We start from the raw sequence: 18255 nt of genomic DNA, 5'->3' as shown, positions 1-18255 counted from the left end.
TTATATATTATATTATCATATTATGCTATTATAATATATTATATTGTATATTATATTATCATATTATAATATACTGTGCACTATATTATAATGTTATCATAGAATAATATACCATATTGTATATTATATTATCACATAATATATTATGTTATATCTTTATAATATATTATCATATTATACTATATTGTGTCGTATATTATAATATTATTTTTGATGCCTCTATGAGAGTGGTCCCTGAGGCTGGAGAAAGTCAGAGAATCATAGATTTAGAATGGGAAGGGATCGTAAACCCCTACATTTTACAGATGAGAACTCAGATCCGGCGAGGTGGCCTGCCCAAGGCCCCTCCACAGTAACCGTCAGAGCTGACACTAACCCCAGCGCGCCGACTCCTAAGCCTCCGTCCTTCCCCCCCTTTGCCCCTTCGGTTCGGGTGTTTATGAAAGCCTCTGGGTCAGGGGAAACTGGGCACGACGGTCTCTCTGGAGAAGAAGACCTCTGTGGAATGTTTACAGGCCTGTGACAGGGGCAGGGAGGGCTTCCAGGAGTCCAGTCATGGCAGTGGAATCTCCCCAGGGGAAACATACCACGTTGCAGATAATAGAAGGGAAAGTCTCCCAGCTGGGTGGAGAAGGTGGGGAGGGCCAGGAGCCCCCCAGGAGGGGCATTCCACAGCAGCCAGGGCCGGGCGGCTGCTCTAAAGATCCGGTCTCTGATGATCTGCCAGGGAAATCAGAAGAACTCTCATGTCTTCAGCACCACGATGCTGACAAAGTGCCCCTCTCCAGACTAGCCCGGGAGAGGCAGGCAGGGCCAGGAATGTTATTGTTGCTCAATGACATCCAACTCCTCGTGACCCCATCTGGAGTTTTCCTGGCAAAGATCCTGGACTGATTTGCCATTTCCTTCTCTGACTCATTTGGCAGATGAGGAAACTGAGGCAAACAGGCTTAAGCAAATTGTCCAGGATCACACAACTTGTAAGGGTCTGAGGCCAAATTTGAATTCAGGTCTTCCTGACTCCAGGTCCATCCATCTCTTCATCTAACGGTCAAGTGTGAGGAATAGTCCCTTCCTTTTAAATGTTCCTTTTTTTTTTTAAACCCTTGTACTTCGGTGTATTGTCTCATAGGTGGAAGATTGGTAAGGGTGGGCAATGGGGGTCAAGTGACTTGCCCAGGGTCACACAGCTGGGAAGTGGCTGAGGCCGGGTTTGAACCCAGGACCTCCTGTCTCTAGGCCCGACTCTCACTCCACTGAGCTACCCAGCTGCCCCTCCCTCCTTTTAAATAGGAGGTGCTGGAGCCTCAGAAAGGTTAAGTAATTTCCCCCAGGAGATCCAGCTAGCAATTGCCAAAGCCTGGCTGGGAAAGGGTTTTAAATCCTGGCTCTGCGGCTGGCAACCTGCTTCATTTTAACTACATTTGTGATTTTGTCAGTGAAGAAACTGGGCACCAATGTAGATGAACCCCGGCTATCAAGCATGTAGTCTCTATACCTCGGGGCACCGAGAACCTAAAAGCCTTGCCCAGGGTCACCCCTGGTATGTGCAGGAGTCCCGTGTCTTTTAATCCTAAAGAGAGAAATCAGAGAAAGGAAACTGACCTAAGAAAACAGACAGGTTGTCCATATGTTACAGCAGTGTTTAGATAACAACTTCTTAATAAATATAAATAAATATATATAAAGATTTTCAGGGGCAGCTGGGTGGCTCAGTGGATCGAGACCTAGGACTAGAGATGGGAGGTTCTGGGTTCAAATCTGGCCTCAGACACTTCCTAGCTGGGTGACCCTGGGCAAGTCACTTAAACCCCATTGCCTAGCCCTTACCTCTCTTCCACTTTAGAACCAATACTCAGTCTTAAAATAAATAAATAAATGTTTTCAAAGAATCCCTCGGCAAGCAGCCGAGGAAGGGGATGAGTAAGACCTGTTCTCCCTCCAACCAATGCTAAAAGAAGGAGGGTTACTCACTCACGTCAGGGGTCTGGCCTCACCTCCAGGGTGGTGTGGACAATCTTCTCCACTGAAGAAAAGTAGGCATCCCACAAAAACTGGGTCTGCTGGCGGAGGGCAAGGACCCGGGCAGGGGGCAGCTCTTGGAGGGCTGGCTTGATCTGAAGAGGAACACAGAGGAACTCAAGGAAGGACAGGCTGGGATCCATCACTGACACATTTCACAAATCACTGCTCTCTGGCCCAAATTGCTCAGCAAAGGGAAATGAAGGGGCAATGCATCTGGGGACTAGCTCTCCATTGCCTCCATACTCTACAGCCAATGGTAAGCCCCAGGCTGGCTTCTCTTCCTCTCCCAACCTCCCCGAGTGCATTCCATCCTTCCTGATGTCTCCTTTGCATTGCATCAGCCTCAAGAATTTGGGGAACCTGGAGGCAGCTAGTTGGCTTGGTGGATAGAGAGCCAGGTCTAGAAATAGGAAGTCCTGGACAGAAATCTAGCCTCAGACACGTCCCAGCTGTGTGACCCTGGGCAAGTCACTTAGCCCCCATTGCCTAGCTCTGACCTCTCTTCTCCTGTGGAACCAATACACAGTATTGATTCTAAGATGGAAAGTAAGGGTTCTTAAAAAAAAAAACTTAGGAAAACTAAAGACATTTTTCTATGGGCTTCTTTTTTGGCTCTCATCTTCCCTGTGTATAAAATTTACTGATGCTTTCTAAGGTCTTTTCGAGCTCCAAAAACTAGAATATTATTAACAACAATGATTCTCTTTTCTATATAGTTGTAAGGTATACAAAATATTTTCCTTATCATTGCCTCTCAAAAGAGGGAGCACAAGTATTATGATTCCCATTTTACAAATGAGAAAACAGAGGACCAGAGAATCTAAGTGATTTTCCTAAGGTCACATAGTTAATTAATAGTCAGAAACAGAATTAGAACCCAAGGTTCCAGACTCCAAATCCAATACTCCTCTGGCTCTAATGTTCTGTGTTCTAAGGACCTTTCCAGGTCTGACATTTGCTCTTCTAAATTCTTTTACAAATTTAATATTTCCTATTTTAAGATCCTTCCCCCACCCCCTACCCTGTCTCTGACATTGCCTGTTCTAAGGGCTCTCCCAATGATGACATTCTGGGTTCTAAGGGCCCTGCCACTTCTGATATTTGTGTGTTTTAAGGCCTCTCCCAGCTCTGACATTCTGGGGTCTGTAGGCAGAATTAGGAGGAATGATCTCCTGCTAAAATGGTCACATTCCCAAATTCAGTCTTCTAAATAATTATCATCTAAAACCTGCATAACCCAGATTGAATCACTTGCCAGCTCCGGGGGAGGAAGAGAGAGAGGGAGGGAGACAATTTGGATCATGTAACTTCAGAAAACTTACGTGAACATTTGTTAATACATGTAATTGCTAAAAAAATCTTTAAAATAAAAAGTGTAATCTGGAAAAAAATCAATAAAAAAAGAATGTTGCTTAAGGGTTAAATGATTGGCTCAATAACTAAAGAATAAATACCTTGAAAATAAAATAAAATAATCATCATCTGTGCTTTGCTCTTATCCATGCCATTGTGTTCCCCCATTAGCACAGATCATTGAGAATTAACTGAACCACAAAAGGGTAGATGTAGAATCTTGGATATCATTTTAGAGAAGATAAAACTGCAACTGAGGGAAGAGAAATTACTTTTCCTAACACAATCACAGGACCTAAGAGGTCACTGTGTTTAACCTGTAGCTACATGAGAATCCTGCTACAACCTACCTTACAAACAGTCATTCAGCTTTGCTTGGAGATTTTTGATGGGGAGACAAGCTCAGCGGCCAAGCAGACCAAGCTCAACTCCTTTTCCACATTAAAGCCCTTTAAGTATTTGAAAACCACTCCAATATCCCCACCAAATCTTCTCCTCGTAGAGTACTTCCAGGTCCTTCAATCCTGAATGTCCTCCTCTGGACACTCTCCAGCTAAACACTAGCCTTTCTGAAAGTGGACTGCCCAGAACTAAACCCAACACAGCAGATGGAATCTGACCAGGCTGGTCAGTTTGGACATTTGGACCAGCCCCTTCCTAGTCCTGGACTTTATGTTTTCTTTCAGTGAAGTCCAAGTTCATATTAAGCTTTATTAATTGCTATATCTGTCAGTTAGCTTACATTAAGCTTACGGCCCCCTAAGACCCCTAGATCTTTTTCAATCTACTATCTAGTTGTATCTCTCCCTCCCATCTAATATTTATGAAGTTCTTTTTGTGGATCCTACTAGAAGACTTCTCTTTATCATAGCTAAGTGATATAGTGAATAGACCTGGAATCAGAAAGTCCTGAGCTCAAATCTAGCTAAAGGAACTGGGCAAGTTACTCAGATGCTCTCTGCCTCAGTTTACCCATCTATAAAGTAAAAGTAGTAATAGTGCCTCCCTCCAAGGGCAGTTGGAAGGAGAAAATGCAATAACATTTATAAAGTATTTTGCAAACCTTAAGGTATTGTTACAAATGCTAGTTATGATCTAATTAAAATAATATCATATCTGACCCAATGCTTTAGTCCGGTGATGGGCAAACTTTTTAAAGAGGGGGCCAAAGGAAAGGAAATGCTCATCTGTCCGTCTGTTTCTAAGGCAACTCTTTCAAAGTTTCATTGTATTGTATCCTATTCATTGTATTCGTCTGATTAGAAATAATGTTGAGCAGCGGATAGAACATTTCAGGGGTAGCATCTGGCCTGAGGACCATAGTTTGCCCATCACTGCTTTAGTCTATCAGGATTTCTTTGCGTCCTGCCTCAGTCATCTGTTTTGTTAGTTTTCCATCTCAATTTTGAATTAATAGGGGCAGCTAAGAAGCACAGTGATAGAATGCCAGGCTGGAGTTGGGAGGACCTGGGTTCAAATCAAATCAGATACTTCCTAGCTGTGTGACCATGGAAAAGTCACTTAACTCAATTGCCTAGCCCTTGCCACTCTTCTATTTTAGAAATTATATTAAGACAGAAGGAAATAGCTTTAAAAATTTTTTAAGTAATAGCAGAGTCAGAGCCCAGGCGTTCTGATTCTAGGCCAGAGCTCCCTTTTGGCTTCTTCCATACCTTCTAAATCAGAGATAATCAAACACAAGCAACACTCCCAAGCAGCCTGGAACAGATTAAGATGTAACTGGGAAATATTTAACAGAATAGCAAAAATATAATAGAACATAGATAATGTTAATATGTGATTTTCTAAGTCAATATGCTGCAGGTGGGGTCCTTATGTATAGTTTAGTTGCTTTTATTGTATAGTTTAGTTGTTCCTGGTTTCTATTTGAGTTTGACTCCACCGGGCTAAGTGACTCTGCCTTTGTCCTTCTATGTCCAAGTGTTTGATCCTAGGAGTGCTCTAGGGAAAGGAGGGAGCCTTCCAGTATCTGGTTCTTGGAAAATAGTTGTGATGGGAGTGAGACATCAGACTCTGAGTCGGGTTGTCTGTGTCTCCCATTCTCCCATATGTCTCTGGGGAAGCCAGCCTCTCCCAGCCCCAGGCTCCCAATACCTGGAGCAGGTGCCTCTCATCAATCTTGATGGTCGCAGTGCCCCAGTCAATGACCTCAGAGAAGGGGAGCTCCCAGCCGCTGCTCAGTAGCACAGGGATGCATCCTGCCTGGAAAGGAAAGCAGGAAAGGGGAATGTTATCAGAAAAGCCCAAGGTTCTTGGACCAGACTCTGCTGACATCACTGTGATAATGTCAAAGAAGAAAGAGGGGCAGGATAGCCCATATAGAGGGTCCAGCCAGTGTGTTATTGATCAAAGAACAAGGACAAGAGGGAAAGGGTTTGGGAAGGACCAAGATTCCTCCAAAGTCTTCTGTAGTTCTACTGAATGGCTTCATAATGTCTCTAGACCAGTGATGGGCAAACTTTTTAAAGAGGGGGCCAAAGGAAAGGAAATGTTCATCTGTCAGTCTGTTTCTAAGGCAACTCTTTCGAAGTTTCATTGCATTGTATCCTACTCATTGTATTGGTCAGATTAGGAATAATGTCACCAGGCAGGATAGAACATTTCAGGGCCCCCCTCATGTGGCCGTGGGCCATAGTTTGCCTATCACTGCCCTAGACAAGTGAGAGGGTGGTCAGTGCTTAGGCAGGAATGTCAGGCACCCAGTTCTTTCTAGGGTCCAGCATTTTTCAGGTCTAGCCTCAGCTTATAGCCAAACACTCAAAATTTTAGTTAGAAGACTTCTCAGAAGGCATTTAGTTCACCCCTTCCTAGAAACAACAATAGCATACACAATATAAGCAAGAGGCAGGAATAGAAACCAACATCAAGAGATGGATTCTGGTCCTAGGTGTGCTACTAACTACCTATGCAACCTTGGGTAAGTCAACAAATTCTCTGAGGTCTTAGTTTTCTGACTCATAAAATGACTGGGTTGGCCTGTATCATCTCTAAGACCCCTTATGGCTTTAAATTCTAGAAACACCAACAAATTGGAGAAGCTTGGGCTTCTCCAATGACAGGGAACTTACTACACCTCCAAAGGCAACCCCACTTGTTAGCAATCTTTTCTGTTGATTGAGGTAAAAACCATCACTCCAAATCTTCCACCACCCAAAGAACTTGAAACTAAAGGGGTGGCCCCTAAATTGGGGAAAGGCTGAACAAATTGTGGTATATGATGGTGATGGAATACTGTAAGGAATGATGAACAGGATGATTCAGAAAGAACTGAAAAGACCTATGTGAACTGATGCAGAGCAAAATAAGCAGAACCAGGAAAACACTATATGAAGTAACAACAATATTGTGGAACCATCAAATGTGATAGACTCAGCTACTCTCAGCAATACAATTCTGAAGGACTTAGGACAAAGAATGCTATCCACTTCCAGAGAAAAGAACTGATGGAGTTGGAATGCAGATGGAAGCATGGGATTTTTCACATGTTTATTTGGGTTTTACTTGGGGGTTTTGGTTTTATGAGATTAGTCACTTACTAATGAATAATATGAAAATATGTTTTGCATGACAATACATGTATAACCCAGATTGAATTGTTTGTCATCTCTGGGATGGGGGAAGGAGGAGGGAGAGAGACCATTTGGATCACATAACTTCAGAAAATAGATGTGGAAATTTATTACATCTAATTGGTAAGACCAAAAAAAAAGATAAGATAAAATCATAATTTAAAAAATCTTCCACCACCATCATTTCTAGTCTTCCCTCTGTGGCCAAGCAGCCCAACTCTCATCCCTCTTCCCTTCAGCTACTTGAACAGACACCTAAACCCAAAGCTAAGCCCTCTCTTCCAAGCTCCCTCATATAATCCTTCCACTATGCTTGCCAATCCTCTCACCATCCTAGGTGATCTCCTCCAAAAGACCTTCTGTTTATCCATAGTCTTCCTCAAATGTGGTCCCCCAGTTGTGGTCTGGCCTGAGCAGAGGACAGCAGGACTATTATTCCCTTATTCTGGATGCTGTTTTTGTTTGCCCCACCTAAGAACTCCACAGCTTTGGGGAGACACCAAGGCATGGAGATTCTTATTAAGCATGTGATCCTTTAAGACCTCTAGTCCTGGAAGCTTCTGGGGTGGGTGAGGGGTGAGAACAAAAGACAGAGCCCAGAACTGGGGAAGGAAAGGAGTTAAGCTGGGAAAGGAGAACATCATGGTACCTTCAGGGCCTGGAGGAGGTGGAAGGAGCCCAGGTGGCAGTTCGGGGGAATGAAACAGAAGGTAGAGTTGTACAGGCGTTTCTGATCCTCAGACCTAAGGGACAGATACTGAGTGTCTCTAAGGTGGCCCTCCTCCTCCCCTTCTCCCCAGCACCACCCAAACCCCTGCACCCCCTCTTTTAAAAAAACCAAAACCAACAACACAGACTTCAGAAGAGCCACACACAGAGGACCTTCTGTCTCCCCTGAAGCAACGGGCAAGAGATCAAGGTTCAGGAAAGAACTTGTTGACTTGACATCTGAACTGTACCCCCCCTCAAATGACCACCCCCCAAGGAAACTCTTACACCGGTCGCTGACTCAAAGACATGAACACAGAGCTCACACACATGCACACCCACCAGACACAGCCACAAATGTGCACAGCTTTACCACCATACACTGACTTCACACAACTAACTCTCTCTCTCTCTCTCTCTCTCTCTCTCTCTCTCTCTCTCTCTCTTTCTCCATATATATTTACATACCCACCCATAGACACCCCACCCTTTCACCTGAGGAACCATTCGTTATCCTCCAGGCCAGCCTGTGGCTCTCCCACTCCCCAACAGCCCAAACCTATGAAAGGCCTTTCTGTGTGGAGGCTGAGGGTACACTCCCTCCTCCCAACCCCTGCCTATCCCTAACTTTCCCCAACCCCCCGGCTCAGCAACCACACAAGAAGTCTGTGTTGCTCACACAGGCCCACTCTGTTCCCTGGGCTCCCCACGCTACAAGGGTGTGTGTGTGTGTGTGTGTGTGTGTGTGTGTGTGTGTGGAGGGGGCAGGCCACCCCACCCACGGCCTGCCCTCCCCTGGGCTCAGCATCTCCCCCCTCGAAGGTCTGAGATGAGCACCCAGAAATTATTCAGGAATCCAGGGAGGTCCCAGGAACTCAACCCCTTTGGCCACAGGGACTGCCAACATCCAGGCAGACACATGGAAGGCGGGGAGGTGAGTCACGTAGGCTGCTCAGGTTCGGCTGTCCCCAAAGACCAGAGGAGAACCAGGCTGGGCTGAACCAAACTAGATTCCCTTGAGCCAGGACAAACTCTCCGATCTTGCCCTGCACCCGACTAGGTCTGGGCATCCATGACTTGTTCCAGGCTTTTCTAGCCATCCTGGCATCCCCCACAGCTCCCTCAGTTTTCCAGTCACTATAGAAATCTATTTCTACGATGCTTTAAGTCTCAGAGACCATTTTTCTCAATATCGCTGTGAGGTGGGTATTTCAAAGACCCTTATCCCCATTTCAAAGACAAGGAAACTAAGGCTCACAGACAAGTAGGGACCAGTCCAAAGATCACACAGCCAGCAAATATCAGATCCTAGAATTTAGAGTTGGAAGGGTCTTACTCCAACATTTTCATTTTATAGAGAGAAAGCTCAGGCCTGGAGATGAACGTGTCCAAGGTTACCTAGCTAGCAGGGTGAAGTCAGGATCTGAACTCAGGTCTTCAGACTTCAAAGTCTAAAGTAGGAAGTTTTTAGAGCACCATTATTTGTCTACAGGAGAAAGAGAGGGTCCAGAATCCCTACATCAAAAAAGAATAAGATGTATGAGAGGCAGCAAAAATGCTGGTCCCATTGACTACCAACAACTCCAGGCTGATACCCAGTGAGCAGGGACAGAGAGAGGGAAGAGCCTCAATTGGGGTTGGGGGGGGGCCCTCGGGAAAGAGTCTGCCCCGTCAGCCCCACCCTCTTGAGAAAAACCTGTTTTGGCAGCCACGACTCATTGCGTCCCTTCTGGAGGTTGTGAAACAGGTCCGAGGGCTTGCTAGGGGCAGGCCCCCACCCACCCCCATCAGCTCCTCCCAAGAGCTCTAGGACCCACCAAGCCTAGTGCTAAGTGGAAAATGAGGCTGGGCTGGGAGCAGGGGGAAGAGGAGGGAGACAGGGCGGTGAATTGGCTCTTTCTGTGCCTAAAGCTTATTTACCCAGGCAGTTCCTGGAGGTGGGTTCAGATTACATTGGCATCCTGTGCTGCCTATTGGGCTCTGGCCTGTTGCCTCTTGGCTTCAGGGAAACTGAGGCACAGACCACCGATATCATTACAGGCCCAGTCCCACAGGAAGACCAACCCAAGGAAGCTTCTCTGAAAACTTGAAGGAAATAAAAAGGCTCTGATCTGAGACTTCATTACTGTAGGGAATTCCTAGTAGAGAGAAACTCCTCTGAAACTTGAAATTTGAGAGCTATCTGGGGCATTGAGAGGCCACTCATCCAGGGTCATAGAGACAAATATGTCACAGAGGGGTCTTGGACCTAGGTCTTCCTGATTCCAAGGCTGGCGTTCTGTCTGCTACACTATCACTCCTGAGATAAAGCTATCACCTGGTATTTTATGTTCCAAGGATCCCCCCAGCTCTGACATTCTGGGTTCTAAGGCCCCTTCTAACTGACATTTTGGATTCTAAGCTCCTTCCCAGCTCTGACATTCTGGGTTCTAAGCTCCATCCCAGCTCTGACACTCTGGGTTCTAAGCTCCCTCCCAGCTCTGACACTCTGGGTTCTAAGCTCCCTCCCAGCTCTGACACTCTGGGTTCTAAGGCCCCTCATAACTCTGCCATTCTATTTTTTTTTAACCCTTACCTTCCGTCTTGGAGTCAATACTGTGTATTGGCTCCAAGGCAGAAGAGTGGTATGGGTAGGCAATGGGGGTCAAGTGACTTGCCCAGGGTCACATGGCTGGGAAGTGGCTGAGGTCAGATTTGAACCCAGGACCTCCCATCTCTAGGCCTGGCTCTCAATCCACTGAGCCACCCAGCTGCCCCCAATAACTCTGCCATTCTTGATTTTAAGCTCCCTCCCAGCTCTGATATTCTCTGTTCTAAGCTCCCTCCCAGCTCTGACACTCTGGGTTCTAAGGCCCCTTATAACTCTGACATTCTTGATTTTAAGCTCCCTCCCAGTTCTGATATTCTGGGTTCTAAGATTCCTCCCAGCTCTGACATTCTGGACTCTGTAATTTTTTCCTTTGACATTCTTTGTGGTTTCTATATACAATACAGTACAGTGAAAAGAATATTGTCCCTAGCATTAGAATATTTGGTTTCAAATCCCACCTTCAACATTTACTACTTGTGCATGATGTTTAGCAAGTCACTTAGCCTCCCTGGGCCTCAGTTTCCTCATCTGTAAAAGGAGAGGGGGTAGACTAAATGGCCTCTGCGGTCCCTTTCAGTTCTAGATCTCTGGTCCTGTTTTCTGAAGACCATCCCAGTTCTGCCACTCTATTCTAACATCTTTTCTACCTCTGACAACATCTTTTCCAGCTCTAAGCACATTGGATAGAGAGCTAGGCCTTCTGAAGTCAGGAAGACTTGCGTTCAAATCCAGCTTCAGGCATTTGCTAGTATGCAACTCTGGGCAAGTCACCTAACTTCTGCCTGCCTCAGTTTCCTCAACTGTATAGTAGAGACCCCAGGGGTGTTGTGAGGTTCAAATGAGATAATATTGTAAAGCACTTAGCACAGTGTTTGGCACAGAGTAAATGCTTAATAAATGCTTGTTCCCTTCCCCTTCCCAGCTCTGACATTCTATGTTGTAAGGCCTTTGCCTATGACTTTTCTCAGAAGGGAATAAACTGATCTAACTTCTTACCCACCAACACTCCAATAACAGTCTAGCTATATTGGTCCATAGAACCATGATGGGTTAGTAACAACAGCAGAAATTGTTTGAGGATGTCCCTAATCACTAAACATGACAGTACCCCCTCCCATGACTCCATTAGAATCTTGGACGGGGCTGGCATGTGGCTCTGATTCAGGAGAGTAACCTTGACTGTTCTTCAAGTGAGTTGGGCAGGCTTCCTGGAGGAGGTGGGATTTCAGGACCTGATGAACTCCCCTCCTTGCCATCTACAAGGCATCAGGGCCCTTTAACTGAACCTGATCCTAAATAGCCACAGCCCTGTGGTCACTTGGCCCCTTGATGAATTCCTGGGGGAGAGATGGGGAGCCCAGAATAGCTGGGCTCTATTACTTGAATAGAGGGAGGAGTAGGGAGGACAGGGGAGGGGGGAAAGAGGGAGGTACTTCGGGTTTGCCAGGTTCAAGTCTGGCCTCATCCTCAGGGGAGAGCCACCATCCCCAGAGTCCTCAAGTGACCCCAAGTGAGGCATGAATTAAACCCTTCCCTTACACGTTAGCCTTTAAGAGGCTCCAAGGACTGACTGCTTAGCCATCTTCCTGCCCCAGGAGTGGGTAATCATCTCTGCCTTCCCAAGTAAAATGGAGGCCTTTCTTTTCTGCAAAAATCCTCATTCTTCTGTGGCCTCCCTTAGGTTCCAACTCCAAGTCTGAGCCATCAACCCCCAAGGAAGTGCTTTCCGAGTCTCACCCAGGGATTCTTAACCATTTTTGTGTTTCAGAGATTCCTTCAGCAGGCCAGTAAAGCTTTTAGGCCCCCTCCTAGAATTATATTTCAAGGTATAAAAGCAAATGCTTCGGATTATAAAGTATGTCCATTATTTTGAAAAGCTTATTCATTTCACAGATCTCAGGTTAAGAAGTCCCGAATTCCAAGAATCCTGAAAAATCCCAACTTCTTCATTTTACAGGAGGAAACAGAGTACCAGGGAAGTGATTAAGTAATTTCTGTGGTCACTGAGTTAGTATTGGAAGTAGAATCTGTACCCAGGTCTTCCTGACTTTAAATAGAGCATTTTATCAACCACTTGAGGCCACTTCCCTTATCTATCTCCTTTCTTGGCTTCTCTAAAAACAAACTATTTTGTTTTCCTCCTATTTCTCGGACTCTTTACTGATTCTTCCAACTCTGCCAGTAGGAATATCACAAATGTGGACATTCCCAGAGGATCTATCCTTGGCCCTTCCTCCTCTCAAAGGCATACAATTTCAGAGCTGGAGGGCATCTCAGAAATCATCTGGCTCAAGGCAGCTTGGGTAGTTCAAGGGATTGAGAGCCAGGCCTAGAGATGTGACAGGGGTTTACAACATATCCAATAAATGCTTATTCAGCCTCTCTTTACAGACCTCCAGCAATGAGGCCCCTTATTGCCTTCTTCTTCTTCTTTTTTTAACCCTTACTTTCTGCCTTAGTATCTGTTCGAAGGCAGAAGAGTGACAAGAGCTAGGCAACTGGGGTTAAGTGACTTGTCCAGGGTCACACAGCTAGGAAGTATCTGAATCCAGATTTGAACCCAGGTCCTTCCAACTCCAGGCTTGGCCCTCTATCCACTGAGCCACCTAGCTGCTCCCTGCTTCCCCCACCTCCTTTATTGCCTTCCTGAAGCAGCTCATTCCACTTGGGGACAATTCTAATTAACAGAAAGTTTTCTTCCACACATTAAGATAAGATCTGCCTTTCCATAATTTTCACATGGCTTCTAGTTTTGCCTCAGAACAAATCCAATCCCTCATCTACCATATGATGGCCCTTCTCACTCTCTACTTTTTCCAACACAGAGCTCTTATTTTTATTTTAGTTGAGCTCCACCTCAATTAAGGATGACTTCCAGCACTGACCTCTCTCCCTAAGCTATTAAAAATGCGAGTTCTTACCATTACTATGACTGTAGACCCACACATTCAGCTGCCTATTAGACAGCCCCACCTGCATGGCCCTTGGGCACATTAAATTCAGTGTGTCCTAAAATGAACTCAATTCTCTTTCCTTTCCCCAAAATAATTTCCTCCTGCTAATTTCACTACCCTGTCAATGGCCCCGCCATGTACCTAGGCTCCCATCTTTTCATCTTTGACTGTTTCTTCCTTCTTTTCAGCCCTTACCAGTCTCTTTCATCTTCTCTTCTCCAAATGAAACATGCCCAGTTCCTCCAGTGGATCCAGACACATGGTCTTTCACCACAAGATTGCCCTCCTATGGATACTCTCTAGCTTGTCAACGTCCTTCTTAAACTGTGCCCAGAACTGAACACATACTCCAGATGTTGGCTCATGACAAAGGTCAGAGGGGCCATCACGCCTCTCCTCACAAAGTCCAAGATCCCACTGGCTTTTTTTGACTCTCCGTCACACTGCTGACTCCTATAGAGTTTGCACTCCACTAAAGCCCCCAGATCTACTTCATTTTCCTTTTTTTTCATGTCTTATACTTTTCAGTATCTCCAAGGGGCTGGCAAAGAGCCCAGCACATAATAAGTAAGTATTTGGTCATACCAACCCCTCACATTTTTATATCCATCTGCTATTTACAAAACATTTTTCTCACAGACTTACAAGGTAAGTAATGCAAGTATTATTATTATCCCCATTTTACAGATAAAGAAACTGAGGCTCCCAGAGACAAAGTGATTTGCCCAGAGTCACATAGCTGGGATTTAAGCCCAGACCTCCTGATTCCAAATCCTTTGCTCTTCCCATAACGCTGTCAACACTATTGACCAAATGTTGGTTTCTGACTGGTTGCCAAGATGATCCTCTGAAGCTTATAGGATCACAGAACTTTAGGAGATGGAAACAGTCATCTAGTCCAACCTCTAGTTGAAAAAAGAATACTCTTTATAATAAGTGCCCATCCAGTCACTGCTTGGAGACCCCCAAAGGGAGATCTTGCTACTTTCTAAGGCAAATCATTCCTTCAAGCTTAGGGTATCTTGCATTTGGCACATGGACAACAATGAAACTGAAGAATCCCTTCTAGAAAGTTATTCAGATCTCTCTCTGACAGCTGGAGCAGGAATGGGCTAGGTTGGAAAGACCCTTCCCTCCTCTTATTCTTATCCACTCCAAAGGTTCAGGTTGGACTGAGGATCAGTTCTAGTGGAGATCTTGGCATCGTGGAAACAACACTGGACTTTGGATGAGAAGATTCCAGAGTCCTGGGTTCAAATTCTGGCCCTGCCGTTTACTAGTGTCATCTATCCAGGCTTCAGTCTCCTCATATGTAAAATGAGAGAGGTACTTGAACAAGATAAAGATTCCTACCAGTTGGAAGAATGCATCCTTCCTTCTTTAACATGCTTGGGGATACTTGGAAAGGTCTCCCCAGGCAAGCTACTTTCCTTTTTTACACCTCAGTTTCCCCTGGTAAAGGAAGGGAAGATGATCCTTAAATCCATTTTTATATTCCTTGAGGAAGGAGGTGGTCTGCTTGGAGTCCCCCATTCCTCAGGAGTGTGGAAGGGCAGGATCAGAATATTAGGCTTTCATGCCTAGAAGAGCTCAAGATTCCAAACATTTAACCCTGAGTTTTTAGAGGCCACCCCAAACATTCCCTCACCTCTTTATAGATATGAATCATGAGGAAATGAGATATTGAGGTGGGGGTGGGGTAGGGAGGTAGTAGTCTAAGGGTGAAATAAAATAAAGATTTCTCTTGTTTTTAAAGTCCAGGGGGGAACCATTAAGTTCTATGAATTCTCTGAGAGAACTATTCATCTTTGTATCTCCCCCAGTTCTTAGCATAGCAGTCTGTAAATATTTGTTCAATTGAATTGACAGAGTCTGGAATCTGTCCTTTTGGTCACACCTCTTGAGGTCTCACTAAACTCAATTAAGTCATAGGAGCATAGAACTGAGACTGGGAAAAAAGACTTTGGAGATGCTCAAATTCAATTATTTTACAGCTGGGTAAAGAGAAGTCCAGAGAAGGAAAGAAATTTGCCCCAAATCACACAGATACAAAGTTACTATTTAAAGATTCTAACCTTGGTTCCCTGACATGTCCAGGGTTCTCATCACTCTTTCCCAATATCCTTCTGCGTTATGTCCCAATAGCTTCTCTCCTGGTCCCATTTTCCTCCCTCCAATCTCCTTTTCCCCCCTGTGGCTCCTTAGGATATACAAGAAGAATATGAGAGGTGAAAGGGGAGACAGGACTTACTGATCAGTGTCGTGGTCCTGTTTACACGGCCCATCTCTGTGTTGTTTGCTGGCCTCACCATGGTGATCACTGATGATCAAAATATTATTCTGGTCCAGGTGGTTGGAAGAGCCAGTGACCCACGTGTCTGCCTGGCCTTCAAAGGCCAGCAGGTCCTCTCCAGGAGAGGGAATAAGATGGGCCAGTTGGCCTCTACTCCCACCCCTCTGTGGGTAACTCTGGGGAAAGAGTGGGAGGGCAACATCAAAGCCAAGCCTTAATGTCTCCGGTTTGGGACTGGCTCTGGCCAACATGGCCTGCCCCGAATCAAAGCCCAGATCAGGCCAAGAGCCTGGGTGGAGATGGAAAATGAGATGATTCTGCCCTCCATTCCACAGTGGTAGCAGCTGGGGGCTCAGGGCATCCCCTGGGAGGACAAAGAGACAAGCCTCCTCAGGGTTGGCCGTGTGGTAGCCGGATCCCTCGATGGAAGCCAGGACTTTATGGTGAATTTCAGAGATGGGCTGGGTCAGCCCTACAGGGTATACAAACACCTTGAAGCCTTGGCTCTGGCATCTGGAAGTGTCAAAGCATGTCTCCATGAGGCAGCCAGGCCTCTGCCTCTGCCACTGGTGGGTACTACAGGAGGGTGGGCAGGGGTCTTTGGTCAGCTCCTCAGGCTCCACAAAATTTGGTAGAAGCTCCTGATCCAGCCATCGGGGCCAGCTGGTCAGCGTCCTGGGTCTCAGGCCCGGGGGGATGGCAAGCTGTCGGAGACGAGGAGCCCCTAAGAGGACAAGGAGGAGCCAGGAGGCTGAAAGTATCAACCAAAGGTATTTCCTTCTCCTGGACTGCATATGTCCATTAGGCTACCTGGGATCAGGTGGGAAGACGTGCAAGAAAGAGGGATGCTGTGCAATGATGGGGTGTCACAGAGGTGGAAAGGAAAGAAGAGGAATGTTCGTTTTCCTCCCAATCTCTACCTGAAGGGGCCTGCTCCAATCCAGTCTTCCATTCTTATCTTCCTATTCCTTTTGGCAGAGAACTCTGCTGCCTTGGTCTCAGGGACTGAACGATATGCCTTTTGTTTCCACTACCCCCCAGATCCCTGGGTGCCTGCCCTATCTGATACCACTCAACTTTGAACAGGAACAGAGTCAGTTGGGGATGACTGGGATGGGAAGAGAACAGAGCCAACAGGTTAATTCTACAGGTCATGCCCGAGAGTACACAGAAGGCAATGGGCACAGTTCTCCTCCCTCAAAGAATCCAAATATTTGAAGGACCCCAGCGATCATCTAATTCAGTCCCTCTTATTGTACAGAGGAGGGAAAAAAGGCTTAGAGAAGTTCAGACTTGCCCAAGGTCAAGCACTGGTTGAGGTGGGACTCTAACTCTTTGATTTCCCCTTAGCTTTTCTTCATTTGGGGAGAAGGTTTCCTTCTGGGCCATGAGGAGCGGAGAGTCTCCAGCACGGGGAGCAGAACCCTCTGCCAGGGCAGGCTCTACCCAGAACTCTCAGATCCAGGGCTCTCAGGGAGGGGAATAGCAGGGGGATTCCCATTGGAGGCAATATCAGATTCTCTCCTTCCAGTGTGCGCTGCCTTTACCACCTCTGTGACCACTGGGTCCACGGGGCCCGACCACAGTACGAGCGGAGCGATGCTCACACTTCCCTACAGCTCCAGGAATGCCCACCTCGGGGGTGGATCGGGCAACTACCCAACCACAATAGAGACTAGCAGGACGGCTCCTGGGGAGAGAGTGAGTGCCAGTGACCCCGCTCCGCCTGACGGCGACCCACACCCCTGCCCTCCAACCCGGGCCGGGTCCCTCTTTTCCTCCCTGTCCTCAGGGAGGTCCCCTCTCCCTAGGGAGCGCTTCCTCTCGCCGCCGAGTTCGCCTCCGCCGCCTCGGTTCTCTCTGGCAGGTTCGGCGCCACCTCCGCTGCCCCTTCACAGACTGCCGGAATCTCTCGGGCTCTAGCTCTAGAACCCCACTGGAGCCGCCACCGCCACCGCCGCCACCACCGCCGCCGCCGCCGTCTGCCCGCGTCCAGGTGCTCGCCCGGCTAGTCCCCGACTCTGGCTGCTGCTCGGCTGTCCCCTGCTAGTGTCCCCGGGCTCCGAGCCCCTCTGACCGCTCAGCAGCTGCGCTTCCGTCTAAAGCGCACCCCCTCTCGGAGCGCCCACCCAGCTCCTCCTGCGCTGTCCTGATTGGCTCTGCATCCAGAGAGGCGGAGCCTTCGAGTAACCCCTTCCAGACCAGCCCTCTGACCCCCCAGGGAGAGCGCTGTCCACTCCTGTCCGTCCCTAGACTTGGCCTGAGCTGGCTTTAGTACTCGTATGGGAACAGCCTGCTCCCTCCCTCCCTCCACGGAGGATCAGAGAACTGAGAACTGGCAGGGACCTTAGAAATCACATAAGGTGATCATTTTACGAAAGAGGAAACTGAGATTCAACGAGGTTAACGCACTTGGTCAAGGCCGCACAAGTACTGAGGAGCCGAGAGGAGTCTCTTGCTCAAACTCAGCACTACAAGGACGGTAATGCACGCTTTCATCACCACGGCCCCCTCAAATCCCTAGTGTCCGTCAAATACGGAGCTCGGGCTCCAAAAGGATGCCCTGATTCCCTCAGCTCCTAGTGCCCTTCTCCTTCACATCACTTGTCTTTTTTTTTTTTTTTTTAACTTCACTTTCTGCCTTAAATCGTATGGATTCCTAGGCAGAAGAGCAGCAAGGGCTAGGCATTTGGGTAAGTGACTTGTCCAGGGTCTCACAGTCAGGAAGTGTCTGAGGTCACA

At 46.9% G+C, this 18255-nt stretch overlaps 1 protein-coding gene across 1 annotated transcript in view; it reads right to left on the bottom strand.

Annotated features, from left to right (window-relative positions):
• EXTL1 (exostosin like glycosyltransferase 1) overlaps positions 1–17064 on the bottom strand; it is a 36113-nt gene extending 19049 nt beyond the window's left edge. The window contains exons 1-5 of the mRNA XM_044668735.1: positions 15472–17064; positions 7618–7711; positions 5494–5601; positions 1998–2117; positions 377–720 (exon numbers count right to left, since the gene is read on the bottom strand). Of these exons, the coding sequence (XP_044524670.1) occupies positions 377–720; positions 1998–2117; positions 5494–5601; positions 7618–7711; positions 15472–16307 (1502 nt within the window). The 5' untranslated portion in view covers positions 16308–17064. The remainder of the gene's footprint in view (positions 1–376; positions 721–1997; positions 2118–5493; positions 5602–7617; positions 7712–15471) is intronic.
• Between the last annotated feature and the right edge of the window lie 1191 nt (positions 17065–18255).

This window comes from Gracilinanus agilis, chromosome 3, assembly GCF_016433145.1.
Source record: "Gracilinanus agilis isolate LMUSP501 chromosome 3, AgileGrace, whole genome shotgun sequence".
Lineage (NCBI taxonomy): Eukaryota > Metazoa > Chordata > Mammalia > Didelphimorphia > Didelphidae > Gracilinanus > Gracilinanus agilis.
The sequence above is the reverse complement of the archived record's forward strand: the minus strand, read 5'-3'. Positions and strand labels throughout refer to the sequence as shown.